The sequence below is a fragment of the Caloenas nicobarica genome, chromosome 3 (genome assembly GCF_036013445.1).
Source record: "Caloenas nicobarica isolate bCalNic1 chromosome 3, bCalNic1.hap1, whole genome shotgun sequence".
In the NCBI taxonomy this organism is placed as follows: domain Eukaryota; kingdom Metazoa; phylum Chordata; class Aves; order Columbiformes; family Columbidae; genus Caloenas; species Caloenas nicobarica.
In genome coordinates this window covers 96,923,258-96,946,386 of record NC_088247.1, presented here as the reverse complement: position 1 = coordinate 96,946,386, position 23,129 = coordinate 96,923,258, and the positions used below count along the sequence as shown (strand labels likewise).

General features: G+C 44.7%; 1 protein-coding gene across 4 annotated transcripts; it reads right to left on the bottom strand.

Annotated features, from left to right (window-relative positions):
* Window positions 1–4,968: 4,968 nt before the first annotated feature.
* Window positions 4,969–22,793, bottom strand: UTP25 (UTP25 small subunit processome component). 4 transcript variants are annotated; one of them, XM_065632750.1, is made up of 12 exons: window positions 22,693–22,793; window positions 21,390–21,429; window positions 19,936–20,185; window positions 18,955–19,161; window positions 16,752–16,840; window positions 15,048–15,458; window positions 13,299–13,518; window positions 11,102–11,304; window positions 9,689–9,871; window positions 8,931–9,043; window positions 8,269–8,514; window positions 4,969–7,455 (listed from the first exon to the last, which is right to left on the bottom strand). In XM_065632750.1, the coding sequence occupies exons 1-12, from the start codon at window positions 22,791–22,793 to the stop codon at window positions 7,209–7,211; spliced, it is 2,310 nt and encodes a 769-aa protein (XP_065488822.1). In that variant the 3' UTR covers window positions 4,969–7,208. The 4 variants fall into 4 exon arrangements, with proteins under 4 accessions (XP_065488822.1, XP_065488824.1, XP_065488823.1 ...); XM_065632752.1 differs by having other exon boundaries at window positions 19,948–20,185; XM_065632751.1 differs by having other exon boundaries at window positions 4,970–7,455; window positions 18,955–19,167; window positions 19,948–20,185.
* Between the last annotated feature and the right edge of the window lie 336 nt (window positions 22,794–23,129).

Sequence of the window (23,129 nt, the reverse complement as noted above, 5' to 3'; positions counted from 1 at the left end):
CAGCTGCAGATGGAAAGTGTTAGCATTTTGCTTGCTGATGACACTACATTTCTTTTGACCAAGGAAAAAAGAATAGTAGAATACCAGGTAAGACTAAAAGTTTAAGGATACAGCTTTCTAGCTAATACGATCACTGATGCTTCTCTGTTTTCTACTGAATATATTTTTTTATTTCAACAACTTCAGTAAAACACAATACCAGGAAAACACTAACCTTGTTCTCTCACAGGCTGTTGAGATTCCTGCTGCAGAACTTACGGGCATAGCCTACTGCTCTTTCTTTCTCTCTGCTTTAGAGGGAGCAAAAGCATTGTGGTTTCACCACCAGAGGCAAAACTTCTGTACCACACCTTTTTGAATTTCCAAATTCTGCTTGAGCCCCTCCTCAAAACAAACAAAGAAAAAAACACACAGAAAAAACACCAACATGGAAAGACTAGGGGAAAATCAAAAGTAAAAGCAATACATACACAAAACCAGACCACCCTGCTGTGCTGTAGCCCTCCCTAAATTGGCAGCAGATCTGATCATTGTAAACAGGTGGCAGCTGAGGGGTGGGTGGCTCTTCTGCTCCACCCCTGCTGGGTAGGGGCTCTGTCTGCACCCTCCTTCAGAGCTGCCCCTCTGTGCTAACCCCAGAGCCCACGGGTTTCCAGAGGAGAGAGGACCTTCACCAGTACTATTCAATATATTCATCAACGACTTGGATGAGGGACTAGAGTGCACTGTCAGTAAGTTTGCTGATGACACCAAGCTGGGAGGAGTGGCTGACACGCCAGGGGGCTGTGCTGCCATTCAGAGACCTGGACAGGCTGGAGAGTTGGGCGGGGAAAAATTGAATGGAATATAACAAGGCAAAGTGTAGAGTCTTATATCTGGGCAGGAACAACCCCAGGTTCCAGTATAGGTTGGGGAATGACCTGTTAGAGAGCAGTGTAGGGGAAAGGGACCTGGGGGTCCTGGTGGACAGCAGGATGACCATGAGCCAGCACTGGGCCCTTGTGGCCAGGAAGGCCAATGGCATCCTGGGGTGTATTAGAAGGGGGGTGGTTAATAGGTCAAGAGAGGTTCTCCTTCCCCTCTACTCTGCCCTGGTGAGACCTCATCTGGAATATTGTGTCCAGTTCTGGGCCCCTCAGTTCCAGAAGGACAGGGAACTGCTGGAGAGAGTCCAGCGCAGGGCCACAAAGATGATGGAGTGGAGCATCTCCCTTATGAGGAAAGGCTGAGGGAGCTGGGGCTCTTTAGCTTGGAGGAGACTGAGGGGTGACCTCATTAATGTTTATAAATATGCAAAGGGTGAGTGTCAGGAGGATGGAGCCAGGCTCTTCTCGGTGACAACCAATGATAGGACAAGGGGCAATGGGTTCGAACTGGAACACAAGAGGTTCCACTTAAATATGAGGAGAAACTTCTTCTCAGTGAGGGTGACAGAGCCTGGAACAGGCTGCCCAGGGAGGTTGTGGAGTCTCCTTCTCTGGAGACATTCAAACCCCACCTGGACACCTTCCTGTGTAACCTCATCTGGGTGTTCCTGCTCTGGTGGGGGGATTGGACTGGATGGTCTTTTGAGGTCCCTTCCAATCCCTGACATTCTGTGATTCACTGTTTTCCCCTGTTAAGCAGAATTCAACAGAAAGGAAAGGATACCTATTGTATCTGACCGAGAAAAAAAGAAGTATTTCATGGCCTTGCTCATGTGAAAGTTACTTTATAGCATGAATCACTTTGCCTTTTGCAAAGCTTGGGGAAAAAAAACCCCTGGATCTAAGTTTGTTCTGCTGTCTACTCTCTACCTCTAAAAGAGGTGCAGCAAAATTCCTCAAGTCGCGTCTTCTCACACTGGGAAGCTTTGCTCTTGGCGTTCTGTACCTTGCTGTTTCGCTCATGCTGTCTTGCTTACGCTGATGGCTGTTCCTGCGCTGCCAGAAACACCCCGTCCCCTGGCACTCGCAGCGCTTCTGTGGGACCGCCCCACACTGTGGGACCTCTTCCAGTAACTAAGAGACTTTCCCTGGTATATTTGCCCCATCCGAAGTAGCTCGTGTGGTGCATTTAGGCACTCAAGTTTTGAGCACTATCATTTGGACTCCCCGCTTTGGAAACAGGACCTAATTGTGCTTCTGAGGTCTGCTTCGGTTCTTCTCATCCACGAGGACAACGCGGCCTGCTTCGTGCCTGTGGGCTCCTCCTCCCCCACGGACTGATGCCACCAAACGTACCCCTGCCTGTATTTAGGTTGAGCCGTTTCACAAAGCTCGTTAAGCACTCCGAAAGCCGCTGCACTGCAACGCCGCCTCTGAATGATCTCTCCCTCCTTTGGACTCAAACAAGCAGCATCTGAAGTTACTGGAAAGCTTCCAGCCTGTAGCAGGAATTAATTCAGACACTAATTTATTCCTTTGGGGCTTCTTCCTGGTTTAGCTGCATTTTACCAGCATTTAACTGCATTCCACCCAACTGCGCTCACAATACCAACACAGGAGAAAGGGAGCGAGAACTGAAGTACGAAGCAGTCTGAAAGATCTGGGATGGCAGAAGGGATGATGGTCATTACCACCGGCTCTTCCCCTGCTCTGGGAGAGGGTGACGGGCAGCAGGGCAGCAGTAAGTCGAGCTACACAGACCTGCAACCTCAACTGTTTGGTTTTTTTTGTTGTTAATTTAATCATGTCTTAATGTAACAGGAAAAGACTGGGACCGCGCTTAGGAGCAGATAATTTTAAGTCATGGTGCTGTGTTCAGTGATGTCTGAGAAACAGGAATTGTCAGAAAATCTGGCTTATTCTCTAGCTACTCAAGTTTTCTGTCAGCACTAGCTGTGGCAGATGAACCCTCTGTTAAAAAAGGCACCCCCCGCATTGATCATCTGTTGCTTGATGCTCCAATGCTATTTTTTGGACAGGTCTACCATGTCGACCACAGCCTCAAACAAATGCAAGGCCACGTATGCCCCCTCCCTTCTAATTCTTTCCCAGGCTAAATGAGTGTTAATCATGTGATTAAGCTAATGAATAGGGGGGAGTGCCCAGTCCAACACACAGAATAGTGTTGGAGAGATTTAATAGTCCATGCTCTAGAGATGGTCAGTAGAGATGGCAGCGAAGTATTAACAACTTAGAGCCTTTTGCTGGGATGAGCTGCTATGATCCTTCCAGCCTCATCAAATGCTGACTTTCTTTAGAAGCTCCTGATGAAAGAATTTCTCAAAGACCTTCTAAAAGTCCAAATAAATTGTATGAACTGGTTCCTATTTATCCATTTGATATCAATGCTAACAACTTGCTATAAAACTGATTCAGCTTTTCCTGCTTTGATTAGAAAAAGAATATGCATTGTTAAAGCTAAATATTCATTCTTTACTAAGCTATTAATTAAACAGCAAGGAGAGCTTTTGAAACCTGACACCCAGGGCAAGTAAATAACACAGAGGTTGCTGCTTCTTCGCTGGTAATAACAAGATATTGGCAATGGTTTTTCAGTTATGGTCCCTGCTACCAAATTGCCCTTTTGTAGGAGTGTAAAGGAGGGGTGAAGAAGAGACCTTACAGCATCCTGATAAACCTCTGTCCTCTGTTTTAGCAATTCCAGTAACATCTCTTTATATTTATGCCAGTATCAGTGGTAAGAGCTTGACCCAGGAAATGTAATGTCACATGCAGCACATCTTTCAGAAAAAACAGCAAAACCACACTAAGACCAAATTTGTGCTTTCAGTTGTAGTGACAAAATTATGTTGTCAACTGCTCCAAGGTTGCCGTCCTATTTTTGTCCTCTGTCTTGTTGTTTATCTGTATCTGACCTTGATCTCTCTCTCACGTCCTTTGCTGAAGGTTCCTGCATCTCTCTTACATGATCAAATATTTATTTCTTTAGTACCATTCATGTTATGGCCGTCTCAACATCTCCATTTCAGGCAACTAATTCCCATCACCAGCTCACACCTGTTAGCTGTTTCCCCATCCAAGAGCTGGCGGTCTCAGCTTAACTCGCAGCCCACCTGGCAAAACAAACAAGCCCCAACCACAGCTGAAGCTAATGGTTAATTAAGATGTCTAAGTCAGGCTTTGCACCTTCCTAGTCCCAGACTGTTGCAGGGCACAACTTGGCTGGTCCTGCCTGCGTAGCAGCAGCACCTTCACCTTTTCTATGGGATTATGGGTCACCTGGCATCTCTGGGGAGGGGAAAAGACAAAGCCTCACCCCAGTGACCTTCCCCAGGGCATCTGCTTCCTTCCTGGTGCAGAATTTGCAGGAGGTCTCAGAATGGGCCGATATGGTGAAGAGAGGAGCCTGGCAAGCTCTGTGATGGGAGGGACGGCTGTCCTCCACTTACTCTCACCCCTCTGCCTCTTTGCACAGCCCCCTTGTACATCCACTGCTGCAGACAGGCTTTCTGAAAATCCCCCCACAAAGCAAACTATTTCATCAGGCTTGCTTGGCTACCAAATAAAAAAAACCTGCAGACACTGGAAAGGAACTCCTGGGGTTGAGGCCACGGGAACATGACTAATACAGAACTGAGAAATCCTGGCAGCCTGTGACAGGACAACTGTACAGTAATTGTTAATTCTGCTGTTATTAACAAGAATGCTCCAGTTTCCCCCTCACGTGATTCATTCCGTGTCTCCCAATGACTGCTGCAAAACTAAGGACCCGCCTCCTCACGGGAGGCAGCTCCCTGGTGCTGGGGACACTGTCCCCATGTCACCTTTCCCTCCCTCCTCCACATTAATACAGTCAGCAGCAGAAGGCTGGCTCCTATCCTACAAATACATTTTCATAAAAAACAAAATAACATTGCCTTTTTGACATCTTTGAAAGGAGCAACAAAACGTGACAAACCTATTATCCTGATTAGGTTTTACTAGTGAAAAAAGAAGCCATTCCAACATCAGCTCGCTAGCTGGAAGAACAATCTCCCCATACAGACAAGTACATCTTTCCCTTGGTCATCGGTTAATAGGACTTCCTCAGAAATGGAAGATGCTGAAAAGGAATTGTTGTTTAACATCTTAATCCCAGTTTATTTTTACCCTTGGGTCTGAATTCCCCAAAGCTGGCTAATGCTTCAGCGCTGCTGCACATGAGCAGCTGGCGCCCGAAAGTCGCCTGCCTGATGCCCAGCAGTCAGCTCTCCCGCTGCGCTACGATGCTTTTCACAAGTAAAAAGAGAACAGGATTCATTTTCAGTACTCCAAGATTCTTCTGAAACGCTGACAAAAAAGGATTTGCACATACCCTTAAAGGTATCGTAGTGGCACCAAAATGAACAAGATTATTTTTCAAGTTTGTTTCTTCAAGACGAGTAGTTACTCATCATTGGTGCATCCTTGTGGAAAAGTTGCAAAATACTTGCCCTGCCAAGATTGCATGCTGTTAAGTAAAAAGACATAAAATAGTGTATTTGCTAATGTCTTTTCTTCTTACATTTGTGTCAGAATTCGAACTTTTTTTAAAGTGCTGCACAATTAAAAAAAAGAGACAAACCCCAGACATACATATTCCATTTCTAAAATTGACTAAGAGCGATCACAAGAACGTACTAGGTTCAGCCACCTCTCCGAAAATTGCATTATCATCAGGAAAATGCGTTATAAGACAGGCTCAAGTAACTCATTTTAGCCAGCAGTTGCCCCAGCACATGAAGCTCTGGTATCCATGAATACACTCTGACCTCAGCACTCACCATCTCCCAGCAGCTCACCGTTGTCAGAACAACTCCTGGACAAAACACTTTGCAGGGCTCTGGTGCGAACAGCACCAGGGAATTGTTTAAGATAAGATAAAAAGGGGGCAAAGAGAAGTTTTACATGAGACCAAATCCAAGTCCCTACTACAGAAATAAAGATTTTGCCAAGGGTAGAATCTCATGCGTGAGCTCTCTAAGGGCAACCACTCATCAACTTTGTGCCTGCATCTCAGAGCACTCACTGAAGGCAGTAAAGAGGCATTTACACACTACTTTGGAAATCTGAGAGTTATAAGTAGTAATCAACATTAAAAATGTAACACTGCGATACACATTTCAAATTTCAAAGTGTGCTTGTCTTAGGAATGAACCCCAGGTAGTTGATATAAAAATGATGAGGGTCTCGGGACTACAATTTGGCCCCACTCCCATCAAGGCACTTTGCTATTAACTTCAGCAGGGGCAGAGAAATCCTTGCACAGTTAAGGCCCTGGCACAAAACTCTTGCTGCTTCTTTAAACAGTAGCTGCACTGCATCATGTTATCTCCCTAAATAGCTATCCCACTTTAGCTTCCTCAGAGGTCAGCTATTCACCTCTGCTAAGTACATCCGGTGGAGAAAGAAAATTCCTTAATCCTGTTTTGTGTGCTTGCTTTCATATGCACAGCCACAATCCTCCCACATCCAGCCCAGGCCATACAGGAAAAATCCTCGTTTGCCGCTACTGCTGTCTCGGCTGTACAGCCGACAGATGTTCACATGGAGAACTTTGCTGCGGCTGGTTCTTAATTCTTGTGTGCTATGGCAGAGGTACATAAAATTAACAGGTATCATTCTTTAAAACGCAAAGTAAGAAACTGTATGTATTTGCACGTCTACTAAATTATTTCAGGACTGCAATTACTACCTGAGTTCACAGCCTCAGAGAAATACAGAAATGAAGACTGTGGTTAAAAATGCCTAAAATTATGTGCCTGTGCATTTACTCAATGAGCTTATTATTTCACTTTGGTGTATTTACTTAAGCCTCCCAGATGAGAATTCCCTCAAAGCTTATCACAGGATGGATGTTTTCTTCTTGCATTTGGGCTCACCTGCCCCTCCACAGAAGAATCTTCCCACAGTCCTAGCACATGCTTACAAAACCAAACTTCTCTACTTTTAGCTCCTTTTAAATTAGACTTAGCTTCCTGGAAGGAGAAGAAAAAAAGAGGCAGTTATTTATCACCGTGTCAATTTCTACTGACCAGTGAGTCTTTCAATATACGAGAATAGTTTTGGATTGATTTTGTTTCTATACAGAAGAAACCCCCTAGATCTACTTTCTTGAACGACATCCTTTGTTTCTTCTTGCACGGAGTACTGACATATAAAACGTAATACTGTATGAACAACTTCAACAGAATATTTAGTAAAAGGGAGTAAAAAGTTTAATACTTTTTTAAAAAAGCAATATCAGAAAGTGCATTAGGAGTAAAATCCAGGTCTTTCCAGTTGTCCAGTCTGCGATATCGCTTACTCATTTTCTCCTGTAACAAAGAGGTGCACATTTTTCTTGGACTGTAGCATTTGAGCTGTGCGATCTATGCCAACCACTGCAGCCAATTTCTGAGCATCATACTTGGAGTAGAGCACAGTACAGGTCCAAGTAGCATCCACTGCATTGTCCGTGGCCTTCATCATATTACAAATCTCACTGTAGAAGTGGGAGTAGGTTGGTAACTCATAGAAAATCAGGTTCCTAATGCCTTTTATCGTATACCTGTAGCAGAAAAAAAAAAAAAAGTAACTTTGTTGCCAATTTTTACAAAGTGTGAATGTTAAAACATCGATCCTATCTCACTTCTTCTAATTTCCATCAGCTTCACTGCCTGTGAGTTGTAGCTCAGCTCTATAAACTCTGTGTCATGGAGACAAAACTTAACACAGATGTGGATTAAGGGCAGGGGGGATGGCAGGTCTAATGCTGCCAAGCACTGTGACTTCCTCTGAAGTACAGAACACTACCAAATTCTGCACTATTCAGCCTCTTGGAGTTAGATTTTAAGACAGTGAAGTTTGATCAGACTGAGCCTCATGAAACTTTTAATGTTTGCCAAAACATTTTCTGATAATAGAAAAAATTGTTCCACTAGGAAGTTCTAAACAGCCCCAAGTCAGGACGTAGCAAATTTTCCAGGTGGCCTCAGCTTGCTATATTGCATTACTAAACCAATTACATACCCTTTTCCAGAATTTTATGTAATTATTGTGGCACTAATGAACACAAATAAAAGGCACAATGAATCCCATTTTGCAGGCTATATTATCCTGTCCTGACATCAGTGGAACTTGGCTGCACTCACCTTCTCGAATAAAGCCCTGTGCATACCAAAGTGTTAGAGTCTCTGCAAGAGACTGCTGACAATGTGCAAAAATTTTAAAGCAAACTGAAAAGCTCTTACTTCAGTCAAATAAATCCTCAGAAAGATCTAAGAGATTCAAAAAGCAATACAGCCCATCTACAATTAAGGTCAGACTCTACTTCCAAAACAGCACACGTGCAATTCAAAGGAAAACTTGGTCCACATTTCACCTTTTGTAAAAGTGGAAACGCTCAGTGAACAATAAAAACTGCTTCTCTCCTTTGAGAAAGAACCGTCTTGCTCTGCAGACACCAGCCTTTTTAGTGTATTCACAAATGTGAGTAAAATTCAGATCCTCTTTCTTGAAGTAATTTCGAAGGCGCACGTAGTCGAAATATGATGGAACATAAATGAGTGTGTGTGACATGATGGCATCGCGGTACTCAGGCAAAACTTTGTCGATGAAAAACTGAAACCTGAGTTAAGAAAAAAAAAACCACAATGTTTTAACCAGAGTTAACATTTAGCTTTCCAATACTGAGATGACCTCAAACAGGAATATTATCAGACACAAGAGACTGCAGAAGATTTTGACTGCATTTTTCCTTCTTTAACTTCATAGGATTTTTACAAGTGCAGAAGATAAATGGCAAAGGCTTGGTGCTAGGCGGTTATGGTAGAGATTGCTATTTCCTTCCCAGACTTCATTCTCCTTTAGCAAGGAGAAGTTCAGTGTTCCCCTCCACCTGTGCAGAGCCCAGCCTGCATCTGAAAACTAATGAAGGCAAACTTCTGTGGCAAAATCATATTGTGCTCTGTAGGAAACAGCCTGCTCAACTAAACCTAAAATCACAATCATTAGGGCAGAGCATAACAATCTGAAACAGAGTACCTTGCATCTATTACAGAAGTTGAACTTTCAGCTTCTAGCCTCCGAAAAACATGAGGAAGCTGGATCACGACGTGGCTGATGGAGCCAATGACGGGGACGTTGCGGACGGCCACCTGTGAGCAGAGAGCAGGATGTTCAGGGAAGCAGCACGTCAAAGCCGCGCTCCAGCCAACTTCAGCTCCTTCCTCACGTCTCAAAGCAGCGCACGAGGTTGTTTTTAAGAAAGCTCAATACAAAACTACATTCATGTATACACATGCCAGATCTGTTAAATCTCTACGATCACTGCTTATGCCCTGACCTCCATATATTTGAGATTAACAACTAAGGTTTTTGCTTTTCCTGTTTCTTTCAAAGTAATAGCAGTTTGTGCTTCTTATACAGTAAGAGGAAAAAGAAAAAAAAGGAAGCAAGCAAACCCTCCATTTAACAACAAAATAAATAAAGCAAGATAACTTGTGTGTGTCAAATTAAGGAAAAACAATATCTGTTTTCTGACGTGAACCAGCTACCCATGAAAGAAAAGGATCAAACATGTATTGCTGCAAGAGGGGCTTTCATGTCTTTGGCACAGCATTAGAAATTGTCATTCGGCATCACGAAGATTTAGACTGAAACACTTGGGCGGTGGAAATTACTGGCACACAGTCTTTCTACAACCGAGTTATGGAATTTTTCCACACGCTGGGTTTTCTGTTCCTCTCCCCTCCCTTATGACAGCATTTAAAAGGCAGCTTTCAGCTCCTACGTGAACTCACCTGCCCCACATAATTGCAGCAGTGTTTATTGAAGACAGAGTTGATCTGGGGATCCTGCAGAGCGCTGAACAGCAGCGTCTGGCGGTAAAACCTGGACCAGTTATTGAGGTTCAGCATTCGCACTCGGGAAAAGTCGACCCCGTGAGAATCCAGAGGCAGCAGGTTAATGTGCTTCATCAGGTGCTACACAGAGAGATGGAAACACATCATTACTGACTGACACCCCTGCACCCAGACTGCACAGACCTAACTGCAGCGAGAAAGTGGGCAAGGACGAGCAAGACAGCACAGAATATGAAGTAGCAATCTCCCAGAACGCGACTGTCTGGAAGTTATTAAGCACAGCAAGAGTAATTTACTTGATTTCCTGCCACAGAACTGAAAGCTACCATCTCTTTAGTCAGCAGTAACCTTTGCTTACAGTCTTCTCCCAAAGGGCAAGTATAATGGATTTGTTTGTATTAAAGTCAATGGGCCCAAGGTTTCTGAGCTAAAAGAAGTTCGAGTGCAGTTCCCATCCATTCAGGGACAGTCTGGGTGCATGTAAGGAAATTCACCTCATTTTGTCCTCACTGACTGATGCTTAGGACTGGCACCCCCACCGCTGCATGGCAGGCACCTGCACCCAAAGGAAAAAACAGCAAAAAGGCTCCAGGACTGATTCCTTGGACACTGTGTAGGCTCACGTGCCTTTCCTGGGACTCCCCGGGAAATAAGACACATTCTGGGCTCATTCAAAATGTACAGTAACATCAGTGTCAAAATGCATGGCCCAGGTACCTCAAAAGTGTTTCTATGTGGAAAAAACCCACAACCTTTCAACACTGAAAACTTCTACTAACCAAAAGCCAAAAAGCACGGGTATGACTGCATACGAGCCACAATCCCAGAGCGGTATTTTCATTACACGTACAGGAAAATCTTCATACTGTTTAGCTTTGGACGTGACTAACGGTTAGTGACTCTACAGTCAGCAGAGACAGGCACCAACTCCTATTGCTTTCTGGAGGAATGTGAATTAGGCTGTACAGATTCCTCACACGGCTGCAGTCTGACTGAGACACCGGGCAGCCTGACAGCTGGCATATTTTCTCCCAGATGTGATTAAAGGAATCATTATTATCTCATCCTGCAAGATAATTAAAACTGTCCAAAAAACCTTTGATGAAATTTGCCACTAAGGCACCAAATACTAAGACTTACAGAGAACAAGTGCTGAATTCTACCCAAAAGCTGTAGAAAGAATATCTTCGGTATAGGGAAAATATCAAGGTGGAGGGAAGAAAAGGAACAAGCCACATGTCTGGAATGAAGTCAGTAAAAAAATAGCAATACATTCACTGCCAAAACTAAGTTATATCAGACTAACGAGACACACCACAACACAAAAGTGAATACATACAGAAAACGCACCAGAACATGTTCCCAATTCTGCATCAGGTAAATATCTGCTTGATCAATTATGAGAATTTCTATTGATGATAGAAAATCGAAATCTCTCTTCTTCTCCCCCTCTGCACCAATAATAGTCCTCATACCCAGGGGAGAGGCAATGATGATATCCGATGAGTAAAACGGTGCGTACAGTCTCATACTCTTTTGAAGAATCGCAACCCCTGTCCGAAAAAAAACCAACAGCATTTTCTTAAGTTAAGGTCGATTATCAACCATGTTCTTCCAGCATGCTCTGTCACAGTAACTCCCTACATCTCCCCTCCCTTAACGCATACTAATGATTATAGCTGGACAAAACCAATCTGTCTCAAACTCTTCTTTCCCTGAAAAGTGCTTACCTACCCCCAATTTGACAAGCATTTGGCAGATTTTCATGAAGTCTGGCAAACTCTTTCAGTAGTACTTTTTTCCAGATTTTTCATAGCCTGGACATTTTTTAACTGAAACACATTTTTTGGTTATGTTCTGCTAAAAAGGGGGATGTATTTCTGCAGGCTGAAGAACTTAAGAAAAAAAAAAAAGCAGAAATGATTAACTATTCTCTTCTCCCTAAATCCTAGACTTTGGTCTGCCATTAGGTACCAGAGTAACCGTTACCTTAATCTGTCATGCAAAATTCAGTGCGGGCCTCTTGACAATAACGCGCCTTTATTTACAAGGCCACGACAGTTACTCCTAGAACGCAAAGGAAAAGGTTCTTTGTGTGATGATGACTAAAAGCATAACCAGCCTTGCAGTGGACATGCCAAACTAGTTTATGCATCACCTCTCATGTTAAAGAAAAAACAAAAGTGAGGAATTGAAGGCATTTGTTACCTATGTCATAACTACATGGCAATGTTGCCAGGACCCACGGTTTTCTGATCTTAAAAATCCAAGTTGTCGTGATCAAGCCACCTGCTACTATCTGCCCAACAGAGGTGCCTCTTCAACTTCTCTCCCTTGCTGTCTGAATCCAACTCCCATGGGCACAGCTGAAGGCACTTGCAAGAATTTCACACAGGTATCAACAGGGACCCCTCCTGCTATCTATTTTAACCCAATGATAAAAATGGAAAGAAAAAGAAAGGCACAACTGGTTGAATTTCCAAGAAGATATCACTTATCACAGTGTACACGCAGTTTAACACCACCAAGTCTTTTTTCTGTTTAAAAATGTGAAGGGGTGGTTTTAGTAAGGCATAACAAACGTGCTTTAAATTAGATCTTTGTGCAGAAGTAACGGGGTGTGAGGCACAGTAAGAAAGAGTAATTATTCTGCTTCTATGATTTGCTTCTGCAAGTAACAGCATTGAAAGTATTTCTTCACACCTAGTAAGTGGATCACACAGATTGTGATATAGGAGAGGACAGTAAGGAAAATTATTATGCTACTGAAAGTAAGATGCTCTCAGCCAGAGAGATACTCACTGAGGAAGGGAGAAAGACTGAGGGGAACCTGCTCGCATCTTCCACTGTATCATCAAACCTCTTGGGATGCCAATTTATCTTTCAAGGGGCAATAATTTCAAAAGCCTCTGATCTGTCAAGTTAAGTTAGAAAAACTGCCCACTCACCATGGCAGCTCCAGGAACTAAGCCACTAGCTAATTCTCTGCATACTGAATTAAAAAACCATCATGAGATTACAATGTTACGAAACAGTCTCAAATTTGCTGCTTCTCCAACAGTCCTACTTGCTGGTTACCCCTTTGCTTTCATAAATACCATGGGCACAGTAGGAAACTGCTTTGCTTGGTGCTAAGATTTATTTTTGTTCCAATCATTACTGATTACAAGAAACACTGTAAATAGGCTAATTAAACCAAAGAGACTTTTTTTTTTAATAACATGAAAGACTCTCCTGCATAATCAAGGCCATCCTCTTTAAAATGAGGTGTGGGCAGTCTTGCTACAAGAAACCAATAATTGCATTTTAAGTGATTCTGAACTTGACATGAAAATTATTACTTTTGTATTTTATCTTCCTAAGTTCTGACAAGGCAAGAAAGATTTTCAGAAAAATCCAAGCTGTCAGTGCAAAACCAGCATGAATACCACAGAGCCTAGAGTCTCACCAGAAACTCCCAGCCCTGATAGCTCCTAGACATTTAGGAAGAACTTCTTACTTCTCAGTTCTTTACAACCTAAAAATCATCCGTTCAGGAGGTCATTACCAATTCTGAAGTGGTCATCAATGTTGCCAGCAAAGACGGCTTCATAATCTTCAGGTCTTTTCAGGTTGGGGGGCTTCTCTTCTGGGTCAGAACCAAACTCCCCTTTGAAGCGCTTTTTATTACTTACATCTATTTTTCTTTTGTCATTCACTTCAAGCAGACTGATGAAAATATGCACAATTCGCAAAGCACATTCCCTGAAGGGCACTATCATCAGTACCTGTGTAGATCAACAGTTACGACACATAAAATATGAACACTCACAGTTAACTGTATGTTAAGAATTTTTTTTTACTTAGATCTGCCTCCATGGGGCAGACCAACAATCAGAACAAAACAATTCTGACATGCGGCAAGGAGAGAAGATGCGCTGGGATGCAAGTGTGCTCATGAGCAGGTACTGGCCAGCAGCTCAGTTTGGCTCCCCATCTAAACCCAGAGTGTGATGACAGGGGAACTGAAAATTAAACGCATTCTCCTGTTCTTCCTACCCCTGCAAGCGAGCAAGAGCTCCCACAATACACAGACAGAGCTCCTGGATGGGTGGCAATAGCCTCTGCACAGCACTCTGAAATATAAATATATAACTGGGAAGTCAACACAGAAACCAAAGGCATTTGCCAGGCGTGCAGCAAACACCGAAACCCAACTTTGAAACAATTCAACAGGTAGTTGGCACCAGCAGAGACAGGCTAGCCCTAGCTGAATCCACCTGGTTATCAACTACAGGATGCTGTGAATCCAGAAGCCTTGGTCTGAGGCCATCCTCACTGACTACGATGGGTGGCCTTGACAATAGGACTGAGATTCCCTGAGGTCTCCCAGGTACAGAAAGATCCTTCCATGCAGGCAAGTCCTTAGCAGAGCTTAAGGACAAAAAAAAAATTTCTGGGACATCCCACACCGGGTGACATCCAACACTACCTGCGTTAACACTGCAGATCGATGCGGAGGCACCTTTCTGTATGGGTAGGTTTAGAAACGGAAGCAGGAAAAGGTGACATGTCAGTCTGTGGTGATAGGGGGACAAAAAAAAAAAAAAGAGCAGTCAAACTCATGGCTCAGCACAGAACCAGGCTGGATGACAAGCCCCTGCTCACTGCTGCTCCCAGGGGATCTGCCCTACCCACGGCAGACGACTTTCAGGCATGATAAAGCATGTGGAAAGAGTCCAGGGGAGGGCTACTAAGATGATGAGGGGTCTGAAGCACCTTTCTTATGAGGAGAGACGGAGAGCTGGGTCTGTTCAGCCTGGAAAAGAGAAGGCTGAGAGGGGGGTCTTATTTATGCTTATAAATATCTCAAGGGAGGGTGTCAAGAGGACGGGACCAGACTCTTTTCAGTGGTGCCCAACCATAGGATGAGGGGCAATGGGCACACACTGACACAGCAGGTTCCATCTAAACACGAGGAGAAACTTCTTTCCTTTGAGGGTGCCAGAGCCCTGGAACAGGCTGCCCAGAGAGGTTGTGAGTCTCCTTCTCTGGAGACATTCAAACCCCACCTGGACACCTTCCTGTGCGATCTGCTCTGGTGAACCTGCTTTAGCAGATGGGTTGGACTAGATGATCTCCAGAGGTCCCTTCCAACCCCAACCATTCTGTGATTCTATGAAAGGCAGGGGCCCAGGAATATGTCACCTGTAGGCAGTGACAGAAATACTTCTGGATAAACTACCAGGATGTTCACACATGCTGACCAGACACCCAGGGTGGGGATGGGGGAATCCCACTAAGGAAGCTCTTGTACCTTGGGTCTAGTGAGCCCCTGATCCCTGTAGTCATCGCTGTCAGTCCCCGGCTTTTGGTCTCTCCGCTTGGCGTTGTTGCTGAGCACCTGGGCATTTGCCTTCAGAACGTGGTTCAAGGCATGCAAGCAGTAAACCTGTCGGATTTCTTCTCCATTTGTTAAAGCATTTCTTTCTGGATAGAACAAGTCCCAGTACGTATTCATGATGCAGAAGAGCTCTCTTTGTAATGGGGTAAAAAAGGGATCGTTTGGTTTGTTCGTGGAGGACAGGAACTGTTTATTCACTTTTGGCCAAGTGGATTCTAAAGGCTTGTGGAGATAAAGCTGTTTCACATCAATTTCTTTGTCTGCTTTCAATGTTTTATGCTTCTCCAAAGTGGAAGAAAAAGTTAGTTGGCCCAGCCTTGGCCACTGAAAAAAAAAAAACAAACAAAAACCAGTTATATGCACCCAGCTTAGTACACTTAAAAGCATATCACCACAGCTGGCAGCTTAATCAAGTTAATGAAATTTGAGAGATTATCTTTTCATCATACAAGTTGAAATCTTCTTTTCAATACGTGATATCTTCCTTAGAGTCTACCAGGGTAAATAAACTTGTGGTCAGTACATCTGGAGGTATTTTGCAGTAATGTCTCTACAATCATCCTCATTTTACAGATAAAATTATGGAAGAAGAGGAAGGATGTCACTGCTGTCTAACCCATCCAGCACATAAGTGGCACAAACCAGGGACAAGATGAGAATCCTGGATTCTATGCTTATAAGTCAGCCGCACTGAGGTCTGTATTTTGTTTAAAGATTAAAACAAAACCCCACTAGTGACTAAACTCGGAAGTTGTGAATTAGTTGCTAAATACAATCTTGTTGGAGTCTCTGATTTCAAGAGCAAAAGCTACCAGTGTTGTAGGGAAAAAACTCTAAATTCTAAGCCTTTTGCTACGCAAGTCGTCCCTATCTATCTCCGTAACGTAGCTACACCAAGTTAAGCAAAGATATATCACGCACTGTTTCAGGTGGCACCAGTATTTTTGGCCACCATATTAAAAAAAAAAAAACTTTCTCTCTGACTAACCATTGGATATCTTCCAATGAATGCCACCCAACATATGGCTGACCAGAATGCAAGGCAACCCTCCAAAACAAAATCAGCTGTGAAAAAGTTAGGAAGCAAAGGTTTGTCTAAAAATGAATATTCTGAAAAACAATATTCTCTCTCAAGCAATGAAGTGGTTTTCTGGTATTGTAATTCACCTACTATTTTCAGTATTAACAACATGAGTATTAAATTCCCCTTCACCGGCTTTTAACTGTGCACAGAGACACAGGCATCTCATGGCCACCTCACCATTGAGTTGCAGAGCACGTCCCTGGCATCCTGCTGTACCGCTCAGAAACCAGTCCTGGCTCTACCCTGTGTCAAGAGTACTAGTCCTGTGGTTTCAGGACTGCAGATCCAACTCTAAAGCTACGGTTTTCAGATGTGTTGCCATATGCCTACTCAACAGCAGACTTTGGATTTCAACTCTCGCTCAACATTAGGTGAAGAAAACACTTTAGCAACAACATATTGATAAAATACTGACAATTCTGGTGTCAACAGCTAATAATAACAATTATGAAACTACTTCACTTGTATTAAAAAAAGAGCTGTTTTGATCCAGGCATCTTTAGGAAGTCTGCATGGCTACAGAACACTGTTACCTTGCTTTGACTTGAAGTTTTAGGAAGCGTAGACATTTTTTCTACTTCTTTTTCTTGGAGTTCTTTGTCCATGTGTTGTTTAAATGGATCTGTTTATAACAACAACAACAAAATATCCTGAGAACTATTTTAGCTAATACTGGAATCAAGTTTGAGGTTTTGCAAATGAGACAAACAGTTTCCATGCTGGCCAAAATCAGTCGAAAGGAGTTATTTCAAAGCACTGGGAGATGAGAGAAAGGATGTCAAATTCTCTCAAGAATACACTGAACAGATTTGACAGATTGCTTTTAAAAAAAAAAGCAGCAGCAGCACTTATGGAAGTACTAGAACTTTCAATCACAAAACAAATGTTGGACAGGAAAGCAATACGTAGCAGAAAACACTGTGGCAATTTTCTGCCTTAAGCTCTGACATGTTCGTCCCTTGCAGGTGAAACAGGCTGTCAACAGTAAAGACTGAAGCGAACTTACTGCCCTTCTTAAATTTATAAGCAGCTCTGCCCAGGGCTTTGCATCTTTGGCCAGTGATATGAACACAGTTTGTGAAAAAGCAGAGAAAGATTAGGCGGGTTTTGGGGAAGTGAGGCAAAGTCTGCCTGAAGTGAGCAAAAGTCTGATTTATCTAATCACCATTTCTTTTAGAAAAGGACAGAGAGGAAATAAACTGTAAAACCATATTATATTCAAAGACATTGCCATGCACAAGTCACATGCAAAGCTTCTTTTGAAAACCAAGCCCTGTACATCGCTTGCAGCACAGCAGCACTCACTGCATAAAGAAAACTAATTACAGAACACTAGTGCTTGCCAAAGGATATCTAGCCTGCGTACGAGTTAGTCAGCCAAAAGTCAGGACATTTGCTAATTATGACACGGCGAGAGCATCTTCCCAGCAATGCAAATGAACACGATACTACCTAACTGTAATACAGGTTCTCTCTTGAGTTTTACTGATTCCAGTATTTGTCAAAGTAGATGGAATAATATGAAGCACTGTCAGGAATTCTAGTGACCCCAGCACGAGAGTAAGCATCCATCCCTTTTCTGCCATCTTGTTTTCTTATAAATAGCCTATAAATACTTCTTATAAATATAGCCTACAAAGCCACTTCCGAGCTACAGGAACCCACTGAAAAGTAGCACATCGTTTACAGGTTGAACAAAGCTGTTAGGGCACTTAGCATGCAGTTGGAGAGCTACAGTTCTCATCAGAATGCAACGCCAACAGCATTGCATTCTCATGGTAACAAGCACGAGCTGTTTTTTCTATCACATGGCCCTTTGATGCTTCCACGCATTTCATGTGTCAGCTAGGCTGCCTCCCAGATCTAATGTCAGCTGCTGCTCCAAAATGACAAGCCAGCATCACTAGGGATGCTACGAACTTATTTTTCTCTCCCAAACGATGCCATCTGATATTAAAACCACAGAGCACAACATAGGAATAGCTCTGCCAAGTGCCAGCGTGTGGCATATCCCTGAAAGATCACACGCTCAGGCACGCAGTTATTTGTACTACACATGGTGGGCTGACTCCAGCACTGGAGCTCAGATTACAACCATCAGCGCGCTGCGGCGTTGAGATCCTGGGCTGCACCCTTCAAAGATACCACACAGATGCTCCACTGGTGCCTCATGCCTTTCCGATCCTGGTGCAGTCGGACTCCTCTGCATAACCTTCAAAACGCGGAGAGCACCGAGCATTTGTCTAAATTACTGCGGCTGCCCCAAGCGTCCCAGAATCTCACCTCTAACTCCACTGAGTTGTGAAGGATGCCCTCACAGGCCAGCTTTATGATTATCTCTTGCGCTGTCTGTGCCAAGAATATCTTCCACAGTCAAGTGCTGGCATGCAAGGCCCTTCACATTACTTTTTAAACTACTATTAAACCAACGGAACAAGACGGCCCCCTCCATGCGCATTTATGGTTCCTGATATTTCAAGCTTTATTGGTCATAACAGAAATGAGGCACAAATCCCAATGCACAGGGGCTACAGAGAACAAATGGTTCAGCTACGTGTCTGCATTGGCGTTAAGTGTCCCTTAGGTAACCAGCTCCCATGTGGGCAATACAATGAATAATGTAGCGGAAAAATGCAGAAGCTATATAGCATATCATTAGGGTGTCTGACAATTTACACACGTTTACGGATATTCCTCCAGAGGCAGATCACTACACACGAACATACTGTGTTTTACCTTCTGAAAAGGCTTGTGAAGAATTGCTGTCTCTCTGATCCGCACTGCAATCTCCACTCTCCTCTTCCATGAAATTGGTTTCCAAGCTAAATTCAGATTCGTGTTTCACATCAGTAAACTCCTCAATTACTCCATGACTTGTGTCACAAGAGGTGTCTGCGCCATCAGCCTGCTCCTGGCCCAGTGTCTGCTCTGCTGTGTCTGTAGCTGTGACTTGTGAGAGAAAGAAATGGGTTATATTCTCCAGGAAAAGTTACTATGTATAGCTAGCTCTTGCTAGCTAGGTTGTTCCCTCTGAGTTACCATTTTTTTTCTCCCAATACTCTATCCAAAAAGATAAAAGCGGGCTTTGTATTCTACAATAAAGATGACATTTGGCTAGCATGTCAAATGTTACATAATAGAAAACATGTGTTTCCCCAGAGAAAATTAAAGAAACAACCTATTTGAGGAATGTAAATTTTAGTTTCCGAAGACCCCAAATAACTGAAAATAAGAAAAAGTTGCCTCCTCTCTCCTAGAATTTCTTTGCAGGCTTCATGAATGAGGATGCCTCATCATAGGGAAGGAGGCTTCCTTCCGATTTACATATTCTTTCCTCTGCTGCGAGGCAAACCTTCCCCTCCTCTCGGTGGCAGCAGCCAGGCCAGATGCTGTGTGCGAGAACAGCTTGCGTCTCCCACGAGTGGGTGAGAACCCCTGGTGTGCCGCTCCATGTGGATTTCCTCTGTGCCGCCGCACAAACAACATCTGAGGAAGCAGCAGTGAGCTGTCTGCTGGAAAATGAGCACAGCTCCCCTCTCCCCTGCTAAATCCATCAGCAGCTGCTGCTCCCACCCACACAGAGGCAACAGAGTCTCCAAGCCAGAAGAGCACCCAGCCAACAAGCCAGTCTGCACCAGGATCCTGGCTAAAAATACAAGTTATTTGAACCTTCTAACTGAAACAACATTTACCAAAGCATGGGAAAAGACAAACTACCTTCTTCCTGACCTGGTACATCATTCTTATCTTCTTCGTCTCCATCTCCTTCTCCGGTCTCCTGCGACCCTTCGCTGTCCATTTCTGTCTCACTTTCCTCAGCTTCTTCTGACTCACTTTCATCTTCCTCTTCCTCACTCTCAGACTCAGGAGAGGTCTTCAGGGTAGCCAGGAGCTTATGATACACAGATACCTGGTCCGCTTCAGTCTCTGAATCACTTTCTGCACTCGATTTATCAGAGTTCTCAGACTGGAAAGGAAAACACAAGTGTAACAGCAACAACAGCGACACTCTATTCAGCAGCAGACAAATACCCTCAACCTCGACTTCTCATGTTATGTTTTCCCTCTCCCATCCTACCGTTATGCAGATGCAATGGAATTTTTTTAAAAAAATCACCGTTTTATGCAAATATTTATGTCTGGCCACCTTCATTTAGATTTTGAAAGCACCCTGGTAGACTTAGGCTGAAGTGCCTTGTTCTGCACTGATTTGACTTAGAGCATCACAAAATTTGGTTCTTCCAGTCTCATCTGAGTGAGAACATTTGATCTCCACAGACAAGGCATTTATTGAACTGGCACCGGATTTTCCTAAGAAAACCACACACAGAGCAAAAATCGTAGAAGCGCGCGCATACAAGGGACAGAGCACACTGAAAATGTTTCTGGCTTTCAAGAAGGTAAGCGAAATAGCTGTCAGTTGACAACAGTCCACTGGGGAGTCAGTCAGGTTTGGCTCAGCTGTAAAGCTCGAAGCTTCAAACAAGCCAGACTCGGAGCCAGTTCTGTCCCGGGCTCACACAAACAGTGTGACAGGTTATAGCCAAAATTATAGTGAAACCAGGAGTATAAGCACAGCACCATTTCCTTCTTTCTTAGTTCCTTTCAACCCAAAAAAGGAAAATCAGTAAATATTATATTAATGCACAAAATTGCTAATGGAAACAGATGAAGCAGAATAATTCATTTTTCCAGACTGAAACTTTGAAGTCTTTTATTGATCTGACAATAATGGAGGTTACCAAATCCTGACTGAAAGAAAAGCACTGGCAACCTGAAGCAGAAGAATGAGCATTAACATATGTCTTCATTCAGTAGAGAACAGAACATCTCTTAACTCGTGCAACACTGAGTTTCTTAACATTATTAAAACAGCATAAAGCACGATTTACTTTTCACTGTGACTAAGCAATATGCAAAAAACCTCAAGAACAGCTATGTTATTTCCTGCTGCTTCTGCCATCTCATGGTATTACAGTTTTGAGTTAGACACTGTGGAGAACAACTCAGAGCCACACAAAAATCACATTTTTTTTTTAATTTCCTGAATGCAGGTTTTCTAAAGGGAACAACTTGATCAGCCTGAATAACTTGGTAACGTGAAATGCTAAGTGTTTCACTTCACTGAGCTACACAAAGGTGAAAGTAAGGAAGAAATAAAAGTATATTACCAGTTCACAGATTTGAGTTGCTTCTGGTCTTCCAGAAACCCTGAAAAGAAAGCACTGAAAATTCTTACTCTGTCAATGATGTTATACCAAGGATGAAACAGATGATGGGGAGAAAGAACTGATGAGTTATATGAGTCTTAGAGAAGTTAAAGGAAAGCTTAAAACCAAAGCATCACATAATTCTCCCTAAGAAAACAGACTCAGCACTTACCTTGTGAGGTAACCCTCTGAGGTGATGCTATACTCTGTATGCGAAACTTAAGTGCTCAAGCACTATAACTGAGCAAGAAGTGGAATGTTTTAAAGTAGAATCTGGCTTTAATTAGAAGATGAGGTGTTAAAAGGAATCTATACTACAAGGGTTGCTTGTGCAAAGTTAACCAGAGCACGAGCCTGCCTCTAGCACTAAATATCGATCTGTGAAGTGGGAAGGACACATAATGCAGGAAAAACACATCAATTAACCACTGTTGGGACTACAATTCTGCAAACAAGATACTGTACAAGCTGGGCTTAAGCTAACCTCAGCTCTTTCAAAGAGATGCGGAGCCTTGAGCAGGACAGAGCGTCACTGCACAGGGTGAGGCACAGGCCAGGGCTCTGCCTTCCAAACCGGCGATACGCGCCAGGAGGGTCCCAGGGTGCCCGCAAATAACAGACCTTAGCACTGTTTCCCTGCTACTAAAGGCACGTAACGTTAAACTGAAGAGGTGACCTGACAGTGCCTTCCTCGCAGGCTTCTACGCGTTCACAGCAGCACCCAGCCACACAGCGCGCGGAATAAGCAGCTCACTCCTCGCGAGCTCACAGGGGTTCCAGAAGCAGGGTGCCCTTTTTGACCGAGGGCTCCCGCCCCGAGCACGGGTCCCCCGCAGCAGCCTGCAGCGCTGCGCTCCCACGGCCTCGGCGAGACCAGCGCGGGCTGTGGAAGGAGCAGGAGCCCAGACCGGCCGTGGGACGGACCCGGCGCCAGAACAGGAGCCCAGCTGACGCCCCTCGGCTCTGCCACTGCTCGAGAGGGCTTTACGACGTTTGTTACAAGCAAATCCGAGCCCGGATTTTCTGCTTTCCCCGGTGCTTTCGAGATTTCAAGCTCGGGGGCGGCAGCCGCAGCTCCCCTTCTCCCCCGGGGGGCGCACAGACACTACGGGAAGGCGCACTCCTTGCGCGGCCCAGGCTTCGGGCCTGGAGCCCCGGAGCAGCCGCGGTTCCCCCGGGAAAGGAGCGGCGCGGCCCGGCCCAGCCCGCGGGGAAGGCACGGCCGGCCGGGGGGCTCAGGGCTCCCGCCCTCCGCGGAACTCACTTGTCGTAGAACGGGTGCTCCTCCCCGAACTCCCGCAGGTGCTTCTTCTGCCGCTTGGTCAGGCTGCGCAGCAGCTCCCGCCCGCCCCGCCGCTTCCCCATGCCGCCGCCCGCCCACGTGGGGCGCTCCACGCCGCTTTACGGCACGGCCGTAGCGCCGCTGTCGCGCTGCCGTGCGGCGGGGCCGCGCCGGGCCAGGCTCGCAGCGCCTCCCGCGGGCGGTTTCGGCCGCGGCTGGGGAAGGCGGCGCCGTGGGTCACGGCTGGAAGCTGCAGACCGGGGTGTTCTCGGCAAACCCGAGGTCTGCAGAGCGCCCCGCTCCGCCATTCCCGCTCGCCGGGCTCCGGGCCGTGCGCCCTCGGGCTCCCCGTCAATCCCCGCAGCGCGGAGGGGCGGTGGCCACAGTCCCACACCGCGGGTGGGAGGGAGGGTGCCAAG

Coding starts and splice junctions, on each gene's coding strand:
- UTP25 (XM_065632749.1), bottom strand. CDS start 22,793: ATGGGGAAGCGGCGGGGCGGGCGGGAGCTGCTGCGCAGCCTGACCAAG. Junction 16,841..18,954: donor TTCACAAGCCTTTTCAGAAG/GTAAAACACAGT, acceptor TGTTATAAACAG/ATCCATTTAAACAACACATG. Junction 15,459..16,751: donor AAACTTCAAGTCAAAGCAAG/GTAACAGTGTTC, acceptor TTTTTTTTTCAG/TGGCCAAGGCTGGGCCAACT.